We start from the raw sequence: 20,158 nt of genomic DNA, 5'->3' as shown, positions 1-20,158 counted from the left end.
CCCCCCTCTTTGTCCGTTGGTGAAAACAATCGTAAGTGGTTCCAGCTGTTTACCACGCGGTGCCGGGTGCTTGCACCCAGGCCTTTGTGATATAATTGACTTGAGCTGCTTGAATGAGCAGCCAGCTTGTTGGCTGTGTGTTGGGGTGAGAGGCTTGACCCGGGGCGGGGGGGGGGGCGGGGGGGGGCAGGGGGTCACGTGGGAGCTAACTGGTGAACTTCGTGAATGAGCCCTTCCTCGGTGTGGGGTGACCCGGAATGCAAGATTCCGGGGCCAGCGCTGAAGCACTGGAAGAGATGGGCTGATGTCGAGGGGAATGGATTTTGTTTTGTTTTGTTTTTGGCCAGTCGTGGGCCTTGAACTCAGGGCCTGAGCACCGTCCCTGGCTTCTCTTTGCTCAAGGTTTGAGCCACAGCGCCACTTCTGGCCGTTTTCTGTAGATGTGGTGCTGGGGAATTGAACCCAGGGCTTCATGTAAATGGGGGCAAACACTTGCCACTAGGCCATATCCCCAGCCCCGAGGGGAATGGATTTGTTTTCCCAAGCCCATTAAAGGATTAGAAGCGACGAGGGTAAACTGAGTAAGTTGGGAAGTGACATAAAGTCAGGAAAGAAAGTGAATCTCTGGGCGTCTGGAGAATCCACGGAGTCCCCCCCCCCCATACTCCTTTTATAGTTTGGTTGCTCCCACATCGCCCCTGGGCTTTGCACTCGCTGTGCCTGTGCACACCCCACTCTTTTCATTGGTTGAGCGGCACGGTACCCAGGGCATTATGGGAAGAACTATTTGAGTGGGATCATGAGAAGGAACTGCATTGGAGCAGGAGCCCGAGGCACTATGGGAGCAAGAGGCTCTGTGATGGGGGGACCCCTGTGATCAGCTGGGCGCCCTGTCTGTCACGTCTCGTCCCTTCCCGCCGAGCCCTTTCCCTCTCTCGGATGCTTTGTGACGTTTCTACTCCTCGCGGCAAAGTCCACGGAAACCTCACGGAGCTTGATGATGGATAAAGCAACGGTGCTCTAGGATCCGAGTGTTCAGGCAGCAGTTATTGTGACCATAGTGCAGCCATATTGGGGTGATGCCGTGGTTATCCTTGTTCTTCCCAGTAATTGAATTCAGATGGTTTTCTCAGGTTTTGCCTTGTATTTCACAAGGAAATCGTGAACTTGGGAGTCAGGGCCCTGGAATCAAGACTTGAGTCTTGATTGCCCTCAGAAGGGCAGACCCCAAGGTACTCCCTGCTGGGGGGGGGAGGGGGAGGGGGAGGGGGGCAAGGAGAGTTAACTCGGGATCCGCCGTGCTGAGTCTGCAGAATTGTAAGCCATCTAATCATTTTTTTTCCAGCACATGTAAAAGCTCAACTCGTTTTCTTTTGTCTACGCCAGCTTTTCATTCATCAGCATTATTACCAGAACCCAAGTCTGGCCTCATAACCCAGATCTTTTTTTCTTTTTAAACTAGGGCAGACTGGGGGAAGGCCGTGCTGGGAGTTGCTGGGCAGTGCTTTTGTGGAATAATTCTTTTCCCCTTTTGACTGCAGGGCACTGTTGGGGGGCCTCCGGGGCACTGTTGGGGGCCTCCGGGGCACTGTTGGAATGACTAGGTCTGCTTTGGCCAGCTCCACCTGCTCAGAACCAGCATGGCTAGTGCCAGGGAGTGGGGAGGGGAGAGGAAGGGAAGGGGGGGGGAGAGGGAAGGGAAGGGAAGGGAAGGGAAGGGAAGGGAAGCTAGACAGAGATGCAGCCTGGCTTGCCTATTGTTGCTCATGCTGCTTCGTGCTTTTAGAGGGGCGCCGGCGGCCCCCGTCCGTCCTCCTAGCTGCCCAGGAGACTGAGCCCTGGCATGGCGACTCCCAGAGCAGGCGGGAGAGCCTGTGAGGCTCTCACCTCCACAAAGCCAGCCACGCGTGGTAGGGCACCAGCTTTGAGCAAAAAAAAAAAAAAAAGCTAACGGATGGCGCCCAGGCACTGAGTCCTTGCACGCACGCGCATACACACACACTCATACGCACGCGCACGCATGCACGCAGACACAGTTCCATTTTAGATTTTCTTTGAGTAGCCCCGTTGTTCAACTGGCTGTTGCTTATCACCTCTTTCCCGCCCCCCCCCCCTTAAAAGTCTGTTTATTACAGAAGTCTGGTCTTTTAGCGTGTGCCTTGGATCTCGCCGATTGCCTCCGTGGGTGACACGTAGCCTGCAGAGTCAGACTCGCGTTCCCGTGGACACCCTGGAGCCTCGGGGTTCTGGTGGGCGGCCTGGCACTCATGCGGAGCCCCGGCGTCCTCCGAATGCCTCCGAGCCCCGCCTGTCCCCACAGGTCACCCCCACATTTCCAGAACAGCCTGGGTGCTCAGGCTTAGCCTGCATTGAGCACCCACCCCTGCCCGGCAGGCTGGCGCGGTCAGGGGGGGGGGGTGAATGAGGGGGACTCCCACGTTTGGGGATCACACTGGCCCTGCGGGTGGCTACAGGGGACCCCCTCCCCCGTGAGGGATGGGGGGGGAGGGGTATTTCGCACCTGATGTGAGAAAATGCCGTTCACCAAGTTTGTCATTTGTGGGGAGGAAGCTTGAAGTTGGGAAGGCCACGGAAGAAGGTCTGTGGCGCACACTGGGGCTGCCTTCCTCCGTGGCACGGGCCGGGTTCAGATGACACCCCCTAGGCACATGGAGGAGGGGTCCTGGGTCGCCTCCCTCTGCAGCTTCTGCAGATCCTGGCGTAAAACTTGACTTCCAGGCCAGAATTCCTCATGAAAATAGCAACAGTCTGGCGCCCAGATTCCTGGTAGTAAAAGACACCGGGAGCGCTTTCAAAATTCCTGGGCCGATGTAAACGTCACCGGGAAACAGCTTTTCTAAGACCGAGCTGTCTGGACGTGGCTTCCGTGGGACTGCGGCCACTGCCAACTTGGGGGGGGGGGAGTTGGGAAAGGGCACCCCCCCGCCCCCCGCTCGGCCCGGGGGATGTTTGTGCTCTGTGTGCGGCAGGAAGCACCTGCCTGACTCCCTCCCTTTCCCTCATCAGTGTGTTCCAGAAAAGTCTTGCTGCTGCCAGGTGATGGTAGGAGCTAGGCCGCTTTCTAGGGGATTAGACGCTGGCAAGTCTCCCCGAACGGGGTGAGCGGTCAGGAGGCGTCAGCTGTTCCTCTCATCCGGTCAGCTAGCCACCATGGTCCCATGAAGGTTTTCTTCTTCTCCTTCTCGTGGCGCGCACCGGGCGGACGCTCTGCCACGGAGCCGCAGATCCGGGCCGTCTGCGCACTGCGTGGTGTGGAGACCGGGTTTGTTTCTTGCTCAGGCACACACCTGGCCTGCGGTTCACCTGTTTCAGCCTGCAGTCTCCGCGTGCGGCAGGAGCGCCGCCGTGTCCAGCTTCTATTGACAGGGCGTGCTGTGGGATTTTCCGCCTGTGTTGGCCTAGATCTTTTTTTTTTTGGCCAGTCCTGGGGCTTGGATTCAGGGCTGAGCACTGTCCCTGGCTTCTTTTTGCTCAAGGCTAGCACTCTGCCACTTGAGCCACAGCGCCACTTCTGGCCGTTTTCTGTATATGTGGTGCTGGGGAATCGAACCCAGGGCTTCGTGTATAGGAGGCGAGCACTCTTGCCACTGGGCCATATTCCCAGCCCATGGCCTAAATCTTGGTCCCCCGAGTAATAGTCTGTGATTACAGAAACGAAGCCCCTGCCCAGCCAGACTGCTTGATGCGTTATTGCATCGTCATCGGCTAGTGCCTTCTAACCCCTCTTCTGAGCCGTGAGTTCCTTGAAGCCAGGGACTAGGTCCTCCCCAGAGGGTGCTTACAGCCCTTCACACAGTCCCGGTGTGGAGTGATGATGCCATTTGCTAAGTATGCAAGGCTTTAGTGATGACCTACGTTCCGGGTGTCGGTGGCTCACGCCTGTCATCCTAGCCACTCAGGAAGCTGAGATCTGAGGATCGTGGTTCCGAGCCAGCCCAGGCCGGGAAGTCCATGAGACTCTTAGCTCCAATGGCCCAAATAAAGCCAGAAGTGAAGCTCAGAGACAGTACCGAGGCCCCGAGTTCAAGCCCCAGAACTGGCACCAAGAAAAGACTTTCATTTGGATACTGCTTGCTAGTTAAAAAACAAAACGTATCACCTGGGACATCTACCCAGGTGCTCGTGACGCACACAGCCGTCACATCCTGCGATCCTGGGCTCTGTCCGCCGGTCCATCTTGCCCGGAGGAGGAAAGCTGGCTTGGCAGCTCAGGCCCCTTGCGTGTCTCAGATGTTACTCGGTGTTCTTGAGGAGGGCGTCCCTCCTCACAGCCCCTCTGACCACATGTGGTTCCATCCAGGTCACCACCAATGGCCTCATCGCCCTGAGCGAGCCGCCAGCCACCGAGTCCCACCCCGGCCTCTTCCCTCCCTCCTTCGGCATGGTCGCCCCGTTCCTGGCTGACCTGGACACCAGCGACGGCCGGGGGAAGGTGTACTACCGCGAGGACCGCTCCCCGTCCACCGCCCGGCTGGCCGGCGAGCTGGTCCACCGGGGCTTCCCACAGGACGTCTTCCAGCCCACGAGCGTGGTGGTCGTGACTTGGGAATCTGTGGCCCCCTACCAGGGGCCGAGCCCCACCCAGGGGGACCAGGTGAGAGCCCGGGGAGTCGGTGACCGCGGGATCCAGGGCGCAGAAACCCCTCCCCACGCTGTCCCCCTTCCTCCCACTGTCCCCTGGTGGTTGTATCACTAGATATCTACTCAAGGACGAATGTGGTTGAAGGTTTGGCAACCGTGCAGACAGAGTCTGTGGGCGAGAATTGCCTACGTTGCGCAAGAGCTAGTCCTCCATCTGGAGGCTGCAGCTGTGTAATTTTGGGCGAGCTTTTTTCATGTTTTTAAATTTTTGTGGTTGTAGGGTTTGAACTCAGGGCGCTGTTCCCTGAGCTCTTCTACCAACTGAGCCACAGCACCACTTCCGGTTTTTGAGTGGTTAATTGCAGATAAAAAGAGTCTCAAGGGGACTTTTCTGCCCTGGCTGGCTTCGAACTGTGATCCTCAGATCTCAGCCTCCTGAGTAGCTAGGGTGACAGGCGTGAGCCACCGGCGCCCAGCTTGGTTAACCTTAAGTTCACAGTTATTCAGAACATACTTACTACTTAACGTGGAGGTTGCATGTTGGCGTAATCTTAGGGACAGTTCGGGATTGCTGTTGGGAGACAGTCTATTCCTGTGGCATGGAGTGGCAACTTCACTCACCGTTCTTAGCGAGTGGTGTGTTTTGAGATGGGTATGTTGCGGTGTGACCGCATTTTCCTGTGTCCTCGCAGAGAAACACCTTCCAGGCTGTCCTGGCCTCCTCCAGTTCCAGCTCCTACGCCATTTTCCTTTATCCCGAAGAAGGTTTGCAGTTCTCCACAACCTTCTCGAAGAAGGAAGAGAAGCAAGTGCCTGCCATGGTGGCCTTCAGTAAAGGTTCAGTGGGATTCTTTTGGAAGACGGACGGACCGTATAACGTATTTGCTGATGACCAAGAATCCATTGAAAATTTGGCCAAGTATGCTTTCTTTGTTCTTTGTACACTCTCCCCTGAATATTATTATTGTTATTATTGTTATTTCACCAAGGAAGACGCAGCAGGCATTGTAGATCCTTACAAATGTCTTTACGGGTTTAAATTGGTATGTAGCCTCTTGTATTATGGAATATAATTTCTGGAAGGAATATATGCTGCACAAAAAGGTAGCAAGTGCTTTACTTTTTAGATACTCCACTTATTAAAACTGTTTCTGAGCTGGTGCTGGTGGCTCACGCCTGTCATCCTAGCTACACAGGAAGCTGAGATCTGAGGATCGTGGTTCGAAGCCAGCCTGGGTAGGAAAGTCCATGGGACACTTAGCTCCAGTTAACCAGCGAGAACCCAGAAGCGAGCTGTGGCTCAAGTGGTAGAGGGCTAGCTTTGAGTGCAAAAGCCACGCCTAGAGTAGGAGGGCCTAGGATCAGGACCCTGGCGTGGCGGGGGGGGGGGGGGGAGCGGCCGCGCTCTGGCTAGGATGTAAGTGTTGAATCGTGACTTTTCTGTGCGGCCCACGGGCTCTGCGTGGAGGTTTCGTAGCACAGGGGACCTGACGTCCAGCCCCCTCCCCCGTCCTGTCCAGGCCCGTCCAGCCCTCTCCCCTCCGCCCCTGCAGCTGGACGTCGGGAGGGTGGAGGAGGGGGACTTTCCAGCCCGCCCCCCCCCCCCCCCCCCCCCGTGCTGCTGCTTTCTGGCCTCTCCTCTCTCTAGCAGCCCTTCCCTCAAGCCACTGTCAACCCAATAGCGTTCAGAGGTGGCGTTGGTCACCGGGGCATCGTGGGTTTGGGGAGCTCTGTGTCAAGATCATGGAGGAGTGTGGGGAGAACGAGTGGATCTTAGGTCAAGGTCGGGCGCAGAGCCGGCGGTGAGCGTCTGTCCCGAGCCCCGGCTGGAGTGCGGCTCGGCCCTGACCGATGATGGGGGCCGCTGCTGTTGGGTCTATCCGGCTGACCTGCCCAGTGGCCCCTGGTGTCTGCTCTGTGATGCCCAGACGACAGCCATCATCTCCCTGAGCTCCAGCCCCTGTGGTGGCTGATCCGGGCCGCCGGTTCAGATCTCCTCAGGGCTGGCTTGTTTTCAGGAGACTTTCTTTGCCCGCAGGAGCAGCAACGCGGGGCGCCGCGGCGTGTGGGTGTTTGAGATCGGGGGTGCAGCCTCGGCCGGCGGCGTGCTGCCTGCGGACTCGGGCCCGGGTCCCGCCGACGAGGAGGGGGAGGAGGAGGAGGAGGAGGAGGAGGCCACGGCGACCCCGTCCCTGGGCCCGGAGGACCTGAGCACACCCCCCTTCCTCTCCGAGACGCCGTGGACGGGCGGCGCCGCCGCACACAGCGATCCCGGCCTCTCCTCCCCGCGCCACGAGGCCACCCAGAGGCCTCCCCGGTCCACCGCCACCAGGGCCCGGACCAGGTCCTTCCGGCTGCCCGGGGGGACGCTTCCCCAGCAGAGCGTCATCGACGTGGATGAAGTGGAGGAGACCGGCGTGGGTGAGTGGCCGAGGGCAGCGCCCCGTCCTGCCGGCCCCCAGGGCTGCGGCGGCGTGGGTGAGTCGCGGAGGCCGCGGCTGGGGTCACCGAGGGCAGCGCCCCGTCCTGCCGGCACCTCCTCGCCCCGGGCCGGCCCATCTTCTGTTCTGCCCGTCCGTAAAGAGACCCGCACTCCGGGCGTGCCTTTGAGAGCCAGGCCTTCTTGTTTGTGACTCCTGAGGTCACAAGTGTGTCCGTCCACCTGAACAAACAATCCGGCCCAGCTCCCTCTGCGGCCTGGGCCTCGGCTTCCTCTTGGCTCTGGAACGGCACTGGTAGATTCCTCTTCCTTCCAGCGCCTGGGAGTCGCACGGTTGATTTGTGAGGATTACAAAATTCAAAATAAGCGGATCCTCTTTTTTTTTTTAATATTTTTACAGCGTACGATCTCCTAGGCAGCCGTAGTAGGTGAGGGTTTTTAGTTTAGGGGGAGCTACGTTTTGAGGAAATGTACAGATCGTCTGAGCGTGCTTAGGTTGATCTCATTAGAGATACTCAGACTGAGCTGAGTTTATTTTTTTCCTCCCTTCTCTCAAGGCTGAAACGTAATCTCCAAGGCAAGGGCTGGTTCAAGCGTTTAAACCTCAGGCTGAGAAGCCTGGTCTCCCCCACGCTCCCCGCCCATCTTGTTTCTCCTTGCCTATTCTGTGTCTCACACCAGTAGTCAGACGTGTGTGTTCTTCTTGAGTTTCCCAGCCTTGGGCCAGCTGGCTTGCACCCTGGCCAGTACCTGTGCACACTGTGCACACCGGCCGGCGTGCGTGCTGGTTCGCGTGCTTACTGACTTCCGAGGTGCAGGAACGGACAAGTCGCACCGGACGCCAGGACAAGGCCATGCACGGCTCCTGCCTCGGGGTCCCCCGTTCACACTGCCCCCGGCTTTCCTGAGTCACTTAGGACTGTGTAGCTCTGCCCTGGTTCCCCAGTGTGGATGTTGCTCTCCGTAGACGTAGAGTTTCGCGTCTCATTCGTTTTCTGCCCTTGCGCGATATCTCTGAGCTTGTCTTTTCTGAAACCGTTGCGAGGACGTGTGACCATGGGCAGACACCCCCCCCCCCACACACACACAACTTAAGGCTTGACACGGGAAACAGCCTGCATCCGTCTGCATTCTCTCCCTCCAGCCAGGTTATTTCTGTGTTTCTTGGGAAGGTCAGCAGCGCATTCTTAGTGTTTGAATCGTTCGTGGAGCGGGGCCTGCGTGGGCTCAGTCAGCTCAGGGTCCGCCCCGCACACAGGCAGGCCCGAGAGCCGTGCCCTGCAGCTCCGGGTGGCGGTTATCTTCCCACCTCACAGCCGGTTATGAACGGATCCCCCTCCCCCCCTGCTCTTGAACTGTAGTCCAAATTAATTTGCTCTAGGTCGTTAAAGTTAATGGGCGGCCTCGTGATTCCAGTGAAGCATGTGCAGGAGGCGCAGCCTCGAGCAGGGAGAGAAGATTCCTTTTGATTCTTTCCTCAACGGTTTTTCAGACCAGGGGTCATGGAGCCCTTTCTCACCGGCATTTACACAGCCGACGTTCCGAATTGTTCCCATGGGGAACAGAGAGGTTTTTAAAATGTGTATACGCATATGAGGATTGTTAGAATGTGGCGCGCGCATGTGTGAGACGGTATTGGGATTTGAACTCAGGGCCTCTGACTCTTGCTCGGCTCCGCTTTTTTACTTAAGGTTGCAGCTCGGCCGCGTGAGCCACAGCTCTGTACTGGTGGCCACGGGTCTCACGGATGCTCTGCCTGGGTTCGGATCTCAGCCCTCTGAGTACCGAGGATCACAAGAGGAACCGCCAGTGCCCGGCTCCCTATGGCTTCTGCTTTGCTTTGCTTTCTGCTTGAACTCAGGGCCTGGGTGCCGTCTCGGGGCTTTCGCAGCCGAGGCGAATGCGTTACAACGCTGAGCCACGGCTCTACTCCCGGCTTCTTTTTTTGGTGGTTCCTTGGAGAAAGGAGTCTCGTGGACTTCCCACCCAGGCTGGCTTGGCCCACCCCACGAGCCTCAGATCTCAGCCTCCCGAGTGGAGGCCCCTCTTCCCCTGGCGTGGGCAGTGGACGTGGAGGACGGGGCGGGCCTGAGTCCCGGGGGTGGAAATGGGGGCGGCCCGGGTGCGAAGCTGTGCTGCCGTGCTCTGCCCGCAGTGTTCAGCTACAGCACGGACGCCCGGCAGACCTGCGCCAACAGCAGACACCAGTGCGCCGTGCAGGCCGAGTGCACGGACTTCGACACCGGCTTCTGCTGCCGCTGCGTGGCCGGCTACACGGGCAATGGGCGCCAGTGCGTGGCCGAAGGTAACTGGCTCCTTCCTGGGGTGCTTCCTGGGGGAGGGGCTCCCTTCCTGGGCTGCTTCCTGGGTGGGGGAGGGGCTCCCTTCCTGGGCTGCTTTCTGGGTGGGGGAGGGGCTCCCTTCCGGGGCTGCTTCCTGGGGGAAGGGCTCCTTCCTGGGGTGCTTCCTGGGGGAGGGGCTCCTTTCCTGGGGTGCTTCCTGGGGGAGGGGCTCCTTTCCTGGGGTGCTTGCTGGGGAGGGGCTCCCTTCCTGGGCTGCTTCCTGGGTGGGGGAGGGGCTCCCTTTCTGGGGTGCTTCCTGGGGGAGGGGCTCCTTCCTGGGCTGCTTCCTGGGTGGGGGAGGGGCTCCCTTCCTGGGGTGCTTCCTGGGGGAGGGGCTCCTTTCCTGGGCTGCTTTCTGGGGGAGGGGCTCCCTTCCGGGGCTGCTCCTTCATCTCTGGCCCCTCGGGCCCCAGGCAAGGACAGCGGTGGGATGTCGGGCGATGGCGCTGGATTGTCCTGGGAGTTCTTCCTCCTGAGATAGGGTCTCTGGGTCCAGGCTGGCCTCAGGCACGCGTCTCTCTGCTCCTGTGTGGTGTGGTAATTGCTCACAGATTTGTTTTGTTCTTTTGTGGAGGTACTGGGGCTCAATCCCAAGACTTGGTGCTTGCAAGGCGAGGCAGGCGCTCTACCGCTTGAGCCGTGCCTCTGGCCCTTTTTGCTTCTGTTCTTGCTTTTACTCCCCTCCTACTTTTTTTTTTTGCCAGTTCTGGGGCTTGAACTCAGGGCCTGAGCGCTGTTCCTGGGTTCCTCTTGCTCAAGGCTGGCACTCTGCCACTTGAGCCACGGCGCCGCCACCATTTATGGCTTTTTCTGTGTATGTGGTGCTGAGGAATCGAACCCAGGGCTTCATGCATGCTAGGCAAGCGCTCTACCACTAGGCCACGTTCCCAGCCCATTCCCACCCCACCCCCACTTTTAATTGCACGCCTTCTACTCAGGTGAGATCTCTGCAGCCGTAGACCAGAATTCAAACAAAAACTACAGAATGCACCGTAGCGGGCCTTTGACTCTTACGTCACATTCTACCTCTCGAACCATAGCTCTCCTTCTAGCCTTTTGGTGGTTTATTGGAGATAAGAGTGTCACAGGCTTGCTTTCCTTCCTAGGGTGGCTTTGAACCATGATCCTCAGGTCTCAGCCTCCTTAGTAGTGAGTATTACTGGTGGGAGCTGCTGGTGCCTGGCTAGTTACTGTTTTAACTTGAGAAAAAAAAAAAAACAAAAGAAAAAATCTTCCAGGGTCCTAAAGTAAGGCTGTAAAAATATTACCTTTGGCAACAGAAGAAAACGTAGTGGCTTTTTCAAATTAATCTTGGGGATACTTTTACTTTCTTTCAAGTGGTTTCTTTTTTTTTTTTTAAATGTACTTACACTCAGGAGGCTGAGATCTGAGGATCGCGGTTCAAAGCCAGCCCAGGCAGGAAAGGATGTGAGACTCTTATCTCCAATTAACCAACAGAAAACTGCAAGTGGTAGAGCACTAGACTTAAGCCGAAGAGCTTAGGGACAGGACCCGGGCCCAGGCCCAGAGTTCAAGCCCTACAACCTACAAAAAAAAAAAAAAAAGCTTTCAAATTCCATCCCCTTAGGGGTGTGTGTGCTCTGCTTCTTTGGAGGCCTGGTTTTTGTATCTCTCCACCCTTTGAGAAGCTTCCAGAATCGACAGTGAACATGTACACTTAAAAGAGCCACCTCATGAACTCTATTCCGGGCACGTATCAGCTGAGAATGTCCAGCAGCTGTTTGACAGCGAGTTCAGCGTGACGAATCTTGACGTTCCTCGTGTACCCTGTAACTGGGGGTTTAAGCATTTGCTAGGAATCTTGCTACTTGAAAGCGTTTTTGAGTGTGTGTTTTTTCTAGCTCAGGATTTGGTGGAAACATTTTGCTGAGTTTCCCGAACTTGGCTCTCTGGCTTGTTTGTGCGATTGTTCTTGGGACGCATTCTTGCATTCTTTTCCCATTAGCTGTACGGCGTTTCCCAGGGCTGCTGCCATGGTACGTGTTCAGCCGCTCTGGGTCACGTGTGTCCTGGTGGCTCCGTGACCCCGTCCAGCTGCTGAACACAGCAGAAGGGCAGAGATGGCTTCCTGGTACAGGCCCATCCAGCTAAGATGATTCAAGTGCTGTGTGTGTGTGAGACTAGGGGTCGCCCTCAGTGAATTGGGGTTCGTCCCCCAGTTCTAGGCAGGTGCTATACCACTTGAGCTATACCTCCAAGCTCTTCATTTTTTTTTTTTTTTGGCCAGTCCTGGGCCTTGGACTCAGGGCCTGAGCACTGTCCCTGGCTTCTTCCCGCTCAAGGCCAGCACTCTGCCACCTGAGCCACAGCGCCCCTTCTGGCCGTTTTCCATATATGTGGTGCTGGGGAACCGAGAGCTCCATGTGTAGGAGGCAAGCACTCTTGCCACTAGGCCATATTCCCAGCCCGAAGCTCTTCATTTTTGCACATCCGCCTCATCCAGCCCGCGATGTCAGCTTTTATTGCCTTCTGCTGCCCTTGAACCACTGTCCTCCTGATCTTTGCCTCCCAAAGGTGGGGCACAAGCCCCCATTTCTGACTGTGCGGTAGCATGGACTATGCAGAGAGAACAGTGGTGCAGACATGGCGCGGGGTTTTGTGGGCCTGGCTGCCCTGATCGGGATGCCACGCCCACCTCCCCGCCCCCACCCGGACGCCACGCCCATCTCCCCTGCCCCGACCGGGACGCCACGCCCACCTCCCCGCCCCCACCCGGACGCCATGCCCATCTCCCCGCCCCGACCGGGACGCCACGCCCACCTTCCTGCCCCCGACGCCACGCCCACCTCCCCGACCCGGACGCCACGCCCACCTCCCCGACCCGGACGCCACGCCCACCTGGCCGCTGTCACCTTGCAGGCTCCCCGCAGCGCGTCAACGGCAAGGTGAAGGGCAGCGTGTTCGTGGGGAACAGCCAGGTGCCCGTGGTGTTCGAGAACACTGACCTCCACTCGTACGTGGTGATGAACCAGGGCCGGTCCTACACGGCCATCAGCACCATCCCGGACACCGTGGGCTCCTCGCTGCTGCCCCTGGCGCCCATCGGGGGCGTCATCGGCTGGATGTTCGCGGTGGAGCAGGACGGCTTCAAGAACGGCTTCAGCATCACCGGTAACGCGGGCGCGCTGGGGCCGCCGGGCCGCCCGCGAAACACCTGATCCTCAGTGTGGCGGGCGGAAGGGTGACCCGCCGCCGTCTTGCTTCCCAGGGGGCGAGTTCACCCGCCAGGCCGAGGTGACCTTCGTGGGGCACCCGGGGAAGCTGGTCATCAAGCAGCAGTTCAGCGGGCTGAACGAGCACGGGCACCTGACCATCAGCACGGAGCTGGAGGGCCGCGTGCCCCGGATCCCGCCCGGCTCCACCGTGCACATCGAACCCTACACGGAGCTCTACCACTACTCCAGCTCGGGTGGGTGCCGGTGCGGGGGAGGGGCGGGGGGGGGACGGCCCGGCCCTGGGCGGGAGGGCTCGGGAGCCCCTCGCCACCAAGGGGTCTTCCTTCACCCGGGCTCTGGGTCCGTCCTCGGGGGGGCGGGGTGACCGGGACGGCCACGGGGGGCTTCCCGTGACACCGTGTCGCCCGTCCCCGTCTTCCAGTGATCACGTCGTCCTCCACCCGCGAGTACACGGTGATGGCTCCCGGGCAGGACGGCGCGGAGCCTTCCCGCACCCACGCCTACCAGTGGCGCCAGACTATCACCTTCCAGGAGTGTCCCCACGGCCGCGAGAGCCGGCCCGCCCTGCCCCGCACGCAGCAGCTCTCGGTGGACAGCGTGTTCGTGCTCTACAACCAGGACGAGCAGATCCTGCGCTACGCCCTCAGCAACTCCGTCGGGCCCGTGAGAGGTGGGGGGCGCGGGGGGCACGGGGCGCTCGCCGGCACGGCGCCGGGGCCTTCGGAGGCCTCCTGGTGCTCGCGTGTGTCCAGAAACCGCTGCTCTCTGATGTTAGTTAGCAGCGTGCTTTCTTACTCCCAAACCTAGAGGAGAAAATCATGGTGGAAATGCCTTGAGGGAGAAAGAAACAAAGTCAGGTCGCTAGACGATTCATTCCGCGCTGGCTCCGGACAGCCTCTTAATAACATTTATTTTATTTACCTTTCATTAATTTACTTACTTTTTGTCAGTCGTGGAGCTTGAACTCATAGATTGGGCGCTGTCCCCGAGTTTCCTTTGCTCGAGGCCCGCGCTCTACCACTTTGAGCCGCAGCTCCGCGTCTGGTTTTCTGGTGGTTTATTAGAGGTGAGGGTGTCTCAGGCTTTCCCGTCCAGGCTGGCTTTGAGCCACGATCCTCAGATCTCAGCCTCCTGAGTAGCTAGGATGACAGGCGTGAGCGCCTGGCCTCTTTGTGTTTTCAATGGGCACACTAATAACGTGCGTCTGGATGCGGCGCGATGAGCATCAGTACACGTTTGCAGTGGGTGATGATCCGGCCACGGTAACCGGCACACCCATCCCGGCGGTCTTGGTCATTTCTTTGACACCCCGGGAGGCGGCCGGTTCCCCGTGGCTCTGTTCTCTGCGTGCGAGCCGCTTGCTGCGGCAGCGGGAGGCCTGCCGGGCGTCCTGACGCTCCCGTGGCTCCCGTCTGCTTCACAGATGGCTCCCCCGACGCCCTTCAGAATCCCTGCTACATCGGCACGCACGGCTGCGACGCCAACGCCGCCTGCCGCCCCGGCCCGGGGACCCAGTACGCCTGCGAGTGCTCTGTCGGCTTCCGAGGAGACGGGAAGACCTGCTCTGGTACGGCTGGGGCTCTGACGGGCGGGGCGAGAGCAGGGGGCAGCTAGGAGGGAGCGGGCGGGTTCTAGACCCGGGATCTAGCAGACACCTGAACACCTGCCGTCCCCTCGTTCCTGTCCTGGGTTCCCCTCCCTCCCTCCCTCCCTCCCTTCCCTTCCTCTGGCTCTGGCCACTGTTCTTTAGCTTTTTCCACTCAAGGCTGGAGCCCATGACTTGAGCCACAACTCTGCTACCGACTTTTTACTGGTTAACGAAAGGCCGGAGTCTCACAGATTTGTCTGCCCAAGCCGGGTTCAAATTGTGATGCTCAGATCTCAGCCTCCTGAGTAGCTGGGTTATAGGTGTGAGCGCCCGGCTGCTGGGTCTCACTGATTCTATGCTTAGTATTCTGGGAGCCTTCACACCGCTTTCCGTGGCGGGCGGTTGGAAGGGAAGCTAGTAACGGAGTCCTTGAACCGAGCGTCTGTGTCGCGGCTCTGGAAGCAGGTGCTCGTGCGTGCGCTCGCTTCTGTGCAGTGCTCAGGCGTCCTTCTGGCATATTAGCCGCGTGGAATGGGGGAGGCCCCCAGCCAGGCTCCTGTTGTCCGGGCTCACTAGAAGGCGCCCCGGCGCGCTGACGCGTGGGGCGACAGGCTTTGGGCAGGAAATCGCATCAGGCCCGTGGCTCCGTGGGTCGCTCTTGACCTGGGCAGTGCCCGTGAGGAGAACGGCCCGGGGACTCGGGGTGTGCCGCGCTGGGGGGGCGGGGGAGGTGGCATCCCAGGGAGGCTGGCTTTGCGGGCTGCTCCCCACGACCCTCCCCGGCGCCTCGGCGATTCCTAGCTGGGCCACGGGCCGCGCGCCGCTGCTGTCTGTAGAGACCGCCCTGCCTCAGCCCCAGTGGACGGGTGTTGAGCACACAGAAGGAAAAGTGGGAGAAACAGTAGTTGCGAATATGTGAAAAGCAGCTGCTCTGAAAAGTGGCAGAATCCAGAATTGGCCGGTGGGGCCGAGTGGTTACTTCAGGTGGGTCTCCTGCTAGGAGGTGGTCACCGTGGTTACCAGGTCCCGTCCCCATGGTTACCAAGGCAGGGTTCAACTGAAGAAAGGGCTTAGGTCCTGGCCTCAGTTTGCAGAAGAAAAGCTGCCAAACTGCAAGGACGGTGAGATTGTGGGTGACGAAGGGGCTGTGTGGCGTCTGGTCTCTGGAAACGGTGTCATTCGGCCTGGCTGGGGTCCGTGGACCTGCGTGGTGGTGGGAGGACGGGCCCTCGCCGTCTCCCTCCCCCCCTCGGTCCCCATAGCCTGGGGGCTGTTCCTGCAGCTGCTCCCCGGGAGGAGGGAGGCGGGGACAGCTCCCTGGGGACCGAGCGCCAGTGCCTTGATTGGACGCTGCTGCTCTGCTCTGTGCTTCCCACACTTGGGCGCGAGCCATGAGAGGCCCCGTAGCTGGACGGCGCGTCCGTGCGTCTGTGGGGGCCTCCCGAGAGACCTGCGGCGGGGCGCGTGGGCGTGGGAGCCGCGGCTGGGAGACGGACGCTTGCTGGGTGGCCCCAGCTCTGCCCAGCTGCAGCCCAGCCTGCTCCGGAAGCCCTCAGGCCCCCTGCCCGAAAGTGTCTTCACACACACACACACACACACACACACACACACACTCGGCCCTTAGGCAGCCCTCTGCACGCACATTCCGGGAGGGGGTGGGCGAGGGCGAGGAGGTCTTGTGCAATGTTCCCTTAACACCTGTCAGCGGGCAGGTGGCCGTGGTAGCCCGAGGTCAGCAGTTCCTCTTCTGGGGCTGCCGGCCTGGCACTAGCAGCGGCCACAGCCTGGCACCTGGACCCAGCGGCCCGTGTTCCCCGGGTGGGCCGTGTCTGTGGCCAGAACTGGGGGTGCAGGATGAGCCCCCAGCAAGTCTCCTCAGAGGGACACGTCCTGGGTGCCGAGGGCTCCCCGGCCACCTCCATGTTCTCTAATGATGAATATGGTTAGTTTATTAACTACCGAGGAAACGAAGCTGAGGCGTGGCAGCAACCTATCCAAGACCAGACTCATCAGGGAGGCTGGATTTGAACCTGCCCCTGTTCAACTGCAAGGCAAAAGCTTTTGCTCTGTTACCCCCTGGCCAAGGCTCCAGAGGAGACTGCTGGGGTGGTCATTAGCCATCTCTGCATTCACCACTTTCCTTTGCGTTCACTCAGCTCTCGGTGACATTCAGGTGTGCACGGATGGGCTTTAGAATGGCCAGCTTTTGGTAGTGGTGATTGGAGGACAGCCCAGCAGCGTATTTCGGTACACGCTGGTGTCTGTCAGTCTGATACAGGGGGCTCGTCTGGATATACCGCCCCCCCCCCCCCGAGCCAGCTTGGGAAGAGGTACTGGGGCGCCCGCTTGCTTGAAAGGGCCTGGTGGGCCACTGGCTCGGCTCTGCCCTGGGAAACGCAATCGTCACGTCGTATGACTTGGCAGATACAGAGAATGTTGCCTTAGGATCGACCCGCGTCCTGGGGGGACACGCCGCTTCCCGTGAGGTCGAAGGGGCTAATAACACACGCCTTCCTTCGCCGCAGACGTCGACGAGTGCGCGGAGCAGCCCTCGGTGTGCGGGAGCCACCAGGTCTGCAACAACCACCCGGGGACCTTCCGCTGCGAGTGCGTGGAGGGCTACAGCTTTTCAGACGCGGGGACGTGCGTGGGTAAGTTCTCCGGGCGGCGGTGCACCCGGCCAGCTCCGGGGCAGAGCACGCCCCGCCGCACCTTCCCGCCAGCCCATCCGGCGTCTCCGTCGGGAAGGGCGGATTGCGGAGGCGAATCGCACGCAGCCCGGCCCCTGCACCCCACCTGGGGGTCACGGGTGCAGAGCTACACAGATAACCACTTCACCTCATCCGCGGCAGGCCTTGAATCGCACTTGCTTCTATCGTCCGTCCATCCATCCGTCCATCCATCCATCCGTTTATCTACCTGCCTCTGCCTCGTGCTAGGCTAGGAGAGCTTGAACTAAGGGAGTGGGCACTGTCCCGGAGCTTTCTCGTGCGCAGGCTGCCTCCAGACAGCAATCCTCAGCTCTCAGCCCCCCCCCCCCCCGAGTCGCTAGGATTACAGGCGTGAGCCACCTTTGCCAGGCTTCCGTCTACTTTTCCTAGCTCTCAAGGTCACGTGTCACGTGTAACCTGGAGCTTGTGTTGAGGGACGGCGGGTTTGTACCCTTAGACTGAACTGTACCCGAGTTACAGCTGAGGCCCCACTCGGGGCTGTTCCGCTGGTGCAGCCTAATCCTACGGACCACAGAGCTCCTGAGCATTGTTTGAAGTAAGCCAGTGCTATCAACCACGCCAGCGATGCGCCCGGTTGATGGCGATCTGGGTTAATGAGGTTGATGTTGCCAACCCCAGAGAAGCAGGTTATTTTCGTTCTTCCCTGCCACTCTGCTGTGACAAGTCGGTTCCAGGACAGGCCCGTTTCGAGTGACAAGGTCCTTGGAGGTCTCCAGGTCCCGGAGGCCAGCGGGCGGGACCGAACCCCTGACCCCGGCCTGTCTGCCGATGGACAGACACGCCCTGTCCGGTGTCCGCCAGCCCTGTCCCCGGCCGCCCCGGCTGTTTGCTCGCCCAGCCTCCAGTGTGCTTCCTTGGCGCTGTCTGGGAGCTTGGGGTAGCAGCCAAGGTCCCGGTGGGCGTCGGCCGCCCACGGGGCGGGGGTGGGGGGAACTGGCAGTCCTCGTGCTTTGAGTGTGACCCAAACATCTGTGGCCCGGGGAGGCCCCGTCCCCTTCGCAGGGGCTGAGCTTTCGCGGGCTCTGCTGAAGCTCCTTCTTCTCCTCTCCGTAGAGAGCGTGCGCGTGGGTCCACAGCCCTCCCCCTCCCCCCTCCCCCTCCCCCCTCACACGGCAGACTGGGTCGCTTTGGCGCCAGGCTCTCGACATCCTGTGTGGGGCCGAGTGTGGGTGGGGGACTGTGTCGCCCCTCAGGGTCGCCGAGCTCCACCTGGGGGCCCCTGCGGGGGAGGCGGGGTGATGTCACGGGGGGGGGGGGGGGAGGCCGGGGCAGGGCTCCCCATCTGTGGGCGGGATGACGGGTGTGAGTGAGGTCACCGGCCTCCGGTGGCCCCGGCTGCCCGGGGCGGAGGCCGCGCCGGGCTCCCGGAGGCCCCGACGGGGCGTGGGGCGCGGGGCCCGCTCGGGGGCCTCCTCCCACCCGCGTGCCCGCGCCTTTCCCCCTGAAGCTCTCGTGGACCAGCGGCCCGTCAACTACTGCGAGTCCGGCCTGCACGACTGCGACATCCCCCAGCGGGCTCAGTGCGTCTACACCGGCGGTAGCTCGTACACCTGCGCCTGCCTGCCCGGCTTCTCCGGGGACGGCCGGGCCTGCCAAGGTGCGCGTGCCGGGCGAGGGTCTCCGGTGGGGCTCGTTCTCTGGCTCCGTTCCCCTTGGGCTCCGCCCCGCAGCTCTCCGAGAGCCCGGAGGCCGGCGGGAATCCCGGTGCGTGCGTTCTCCTCCGGGGCTGTTTGTCCCCAGCGCATGTGCTCTGTGTGACTCGCTGGCCACGCAGTCAGCAGACACCTGCTCTCTGCCGGCGGGGAGGATTTTGGGGTTTTGCAAGAAGATAAATAGTCCTGGTCCACCGGGCTCAAAGTCCGTGGAGTTTGTGTAACGAGAGCCGTGCGATCGTTCCGTTGGGTTGCCACAGATTCCTCCACAAAAACCAAGCTTCCTCGTTGAATAAATACCTGCAGAGCCAGAGAGTAAGTGATAGGATGGAGTCCTTTCAGACGTGGGGTCCATCTGCCCGGCCAGGGCGAATAAGGCAATTTTAGGGTACATGATTAATAAACAGTGTCTTAGGGCTCTTGATTTGTACAGCGGAGTGTTTTTTGTTGTTCTCATAAGGAGATGTACAGTAGGGTTATGGTTACCTAAGTCAGATAAAGAATATATTTCTTTTTTAGCAGGGTCACCCTTCCCTCGCTCTCTCCCCGTGTTTCCCTCCCACCCCAACCCCCCCCCCCAAGTTGTAAAGTTCATTTCCAACATAGTGTTTATAAGTAGCACTGCTGCCTTTTTTGTTCACCCTGTGTCCCACCATTTCTGGGCTCCCCCTTCGACTCCCCCAAATAGATCACTTTACCAACCAGACGAAAGGTATAGGAAATAAAAACAGCAACCAAGCGGGGGGGAACCCAACCCTCCCTCGTTTCCAATTCTCGGAGTCTGTTTTGATAAGTGCCGTTTTATACGGTCACCAGCAGGGCATTTTTACAGAGTCCAGAGCTGCCAGGGAGGGCGGCAGGCGGCTCCGAGCTGCGTGGCCATGGCGGGAGCCGGTGCCAGCGTCTCCGGCATCCACGTTCCGGGGGTCTGGGAAGCGGGTTCCCAGACACGTTAGCAAGGGGTGTGCATCCCGGGGTCCCCCACGAATTCTGGACGTCATCTCGTGGCCTCCGGGCCTGTGGTGGTTTTTCAGACGTGGACGAGTGCCAGCCGGGCCGATGTCACCCCGAGGCCGTCTGCTACAACCTGCCGGGATCCTTCGCCTGCCGCTGCAAACCCGGCTACCAGGGGGACGGCTTCCGATGCCAGCCTGGAGGTGAGGGGGCGGAGGGGGGTGCGGCGCCGGGGCGGGGGGGACGCGGGAGTTCCGGCGCCTTCTCGGCGGTCTCTAGAGAGCCCGAGCGTGGGCTTCCGCACAGGCCGTGCAGGGTGAAGCCCCGGGGGTACGGCGTGCCAGCACCCCTAGAATGTGAGCCCACCGTGCAGGCTGAGGAGCGGCTGCCGGTACCCCGGGCTCTCCCGAGACACGGGAGCGGGAGGCTGAGGATAGGCGCGTGACCGCCGCCGTTCCGGAGGCTGGCCACTCTCAGCTTCCGCCGCGGGCCACATCCAAGTCCAGGACCGAAAGCCCGGGAACCAGGAACGGCTGATGTCGAGTTCAGTCCCCGAGGCAAGGCCGGGTTCCAGGTTGGAGGCCGTCAGATAGGGAGAGTTCTTCCTCCCGGGGGACAGGCAGCCTCTTGGTTCTGTGTAGGCCTTCCAAC

At 60.2% G+C, this 20,158-nt stretch overlaps 1 protein-coding gene across 1 annotated transcript in view; it reads left to right on the top strand.

Moving 5' to 3' along the window:
• The window catches only part of Nid1 (nidogen 1), a 36,892-nt gene that overhangs the window by 4,626 nt on the left and 12,108 nt on the right, over positions 1 to 20,158 (top strand). Inside the window, exons 2-12 of the mRNA XM_048367700.1 lie at positions 4,322 to 4,615; positions 5,295 to 5,521; positions 6,641 to 7,023; positions 9,198 to 9,347; positions 12,265 to 12,516; positions 12,614 to 12,814; positions 13,003 to 13,251; positions 14,005 to 14,148; positions 16,695 to 16,820; positions 18,349 to 18,498; positions 19,588 to 19,710. Coding sequence (XP_048223657.1) covers positions 4,322 to 4,615; positions 5,295 to 5,521; positions 6,641 to 7,023; positions 9,198 to 9,347; positions 12,265 to 12,516; positions 12,614 to 12,814; positions 13,003 to 13,251; positions 14,005 to 14,148; positions 16,695 to 16,820; positions 18,349 to 18,498; positions 19,588 to 19,710 — 2,299 coding nt within the window. The remainder of the gene's footprint in view (positions 1 to 4,321; positions 4,616 to 5,294; positions 5,522 to 6,640; positions 7,024 to 9,197; positions 9,348 to 12,264; positions 12,517 to 12,613; positions 12,815 to 13,002; positions 13,252 to 14,004; positions 14,149 to 16,694; positions 16,821 to 18,348; positions 18,499 to 19,587; positions 19,711 to 20,158) is intronic.

Source organism: Perognathus longimembris, chromosome 18 (genome assembly GCF_023159225.1).
Source record: "Perognathus longimembris pacificus isolate PPM17 chromosome 18, ASM2315922v1, whole genome shotgun sequence".
NCBI lineage: Eukaryota > Metazoa > Chordata > Mammalia > Rodentia > Heteromyidae > Perognathus > Perognathus longimembris.
The sequence above is the reverse complement of the archived record's forward strand: the minus strand, read 5'-3'. Positions and strand labels throughout refer to the sequence as shown.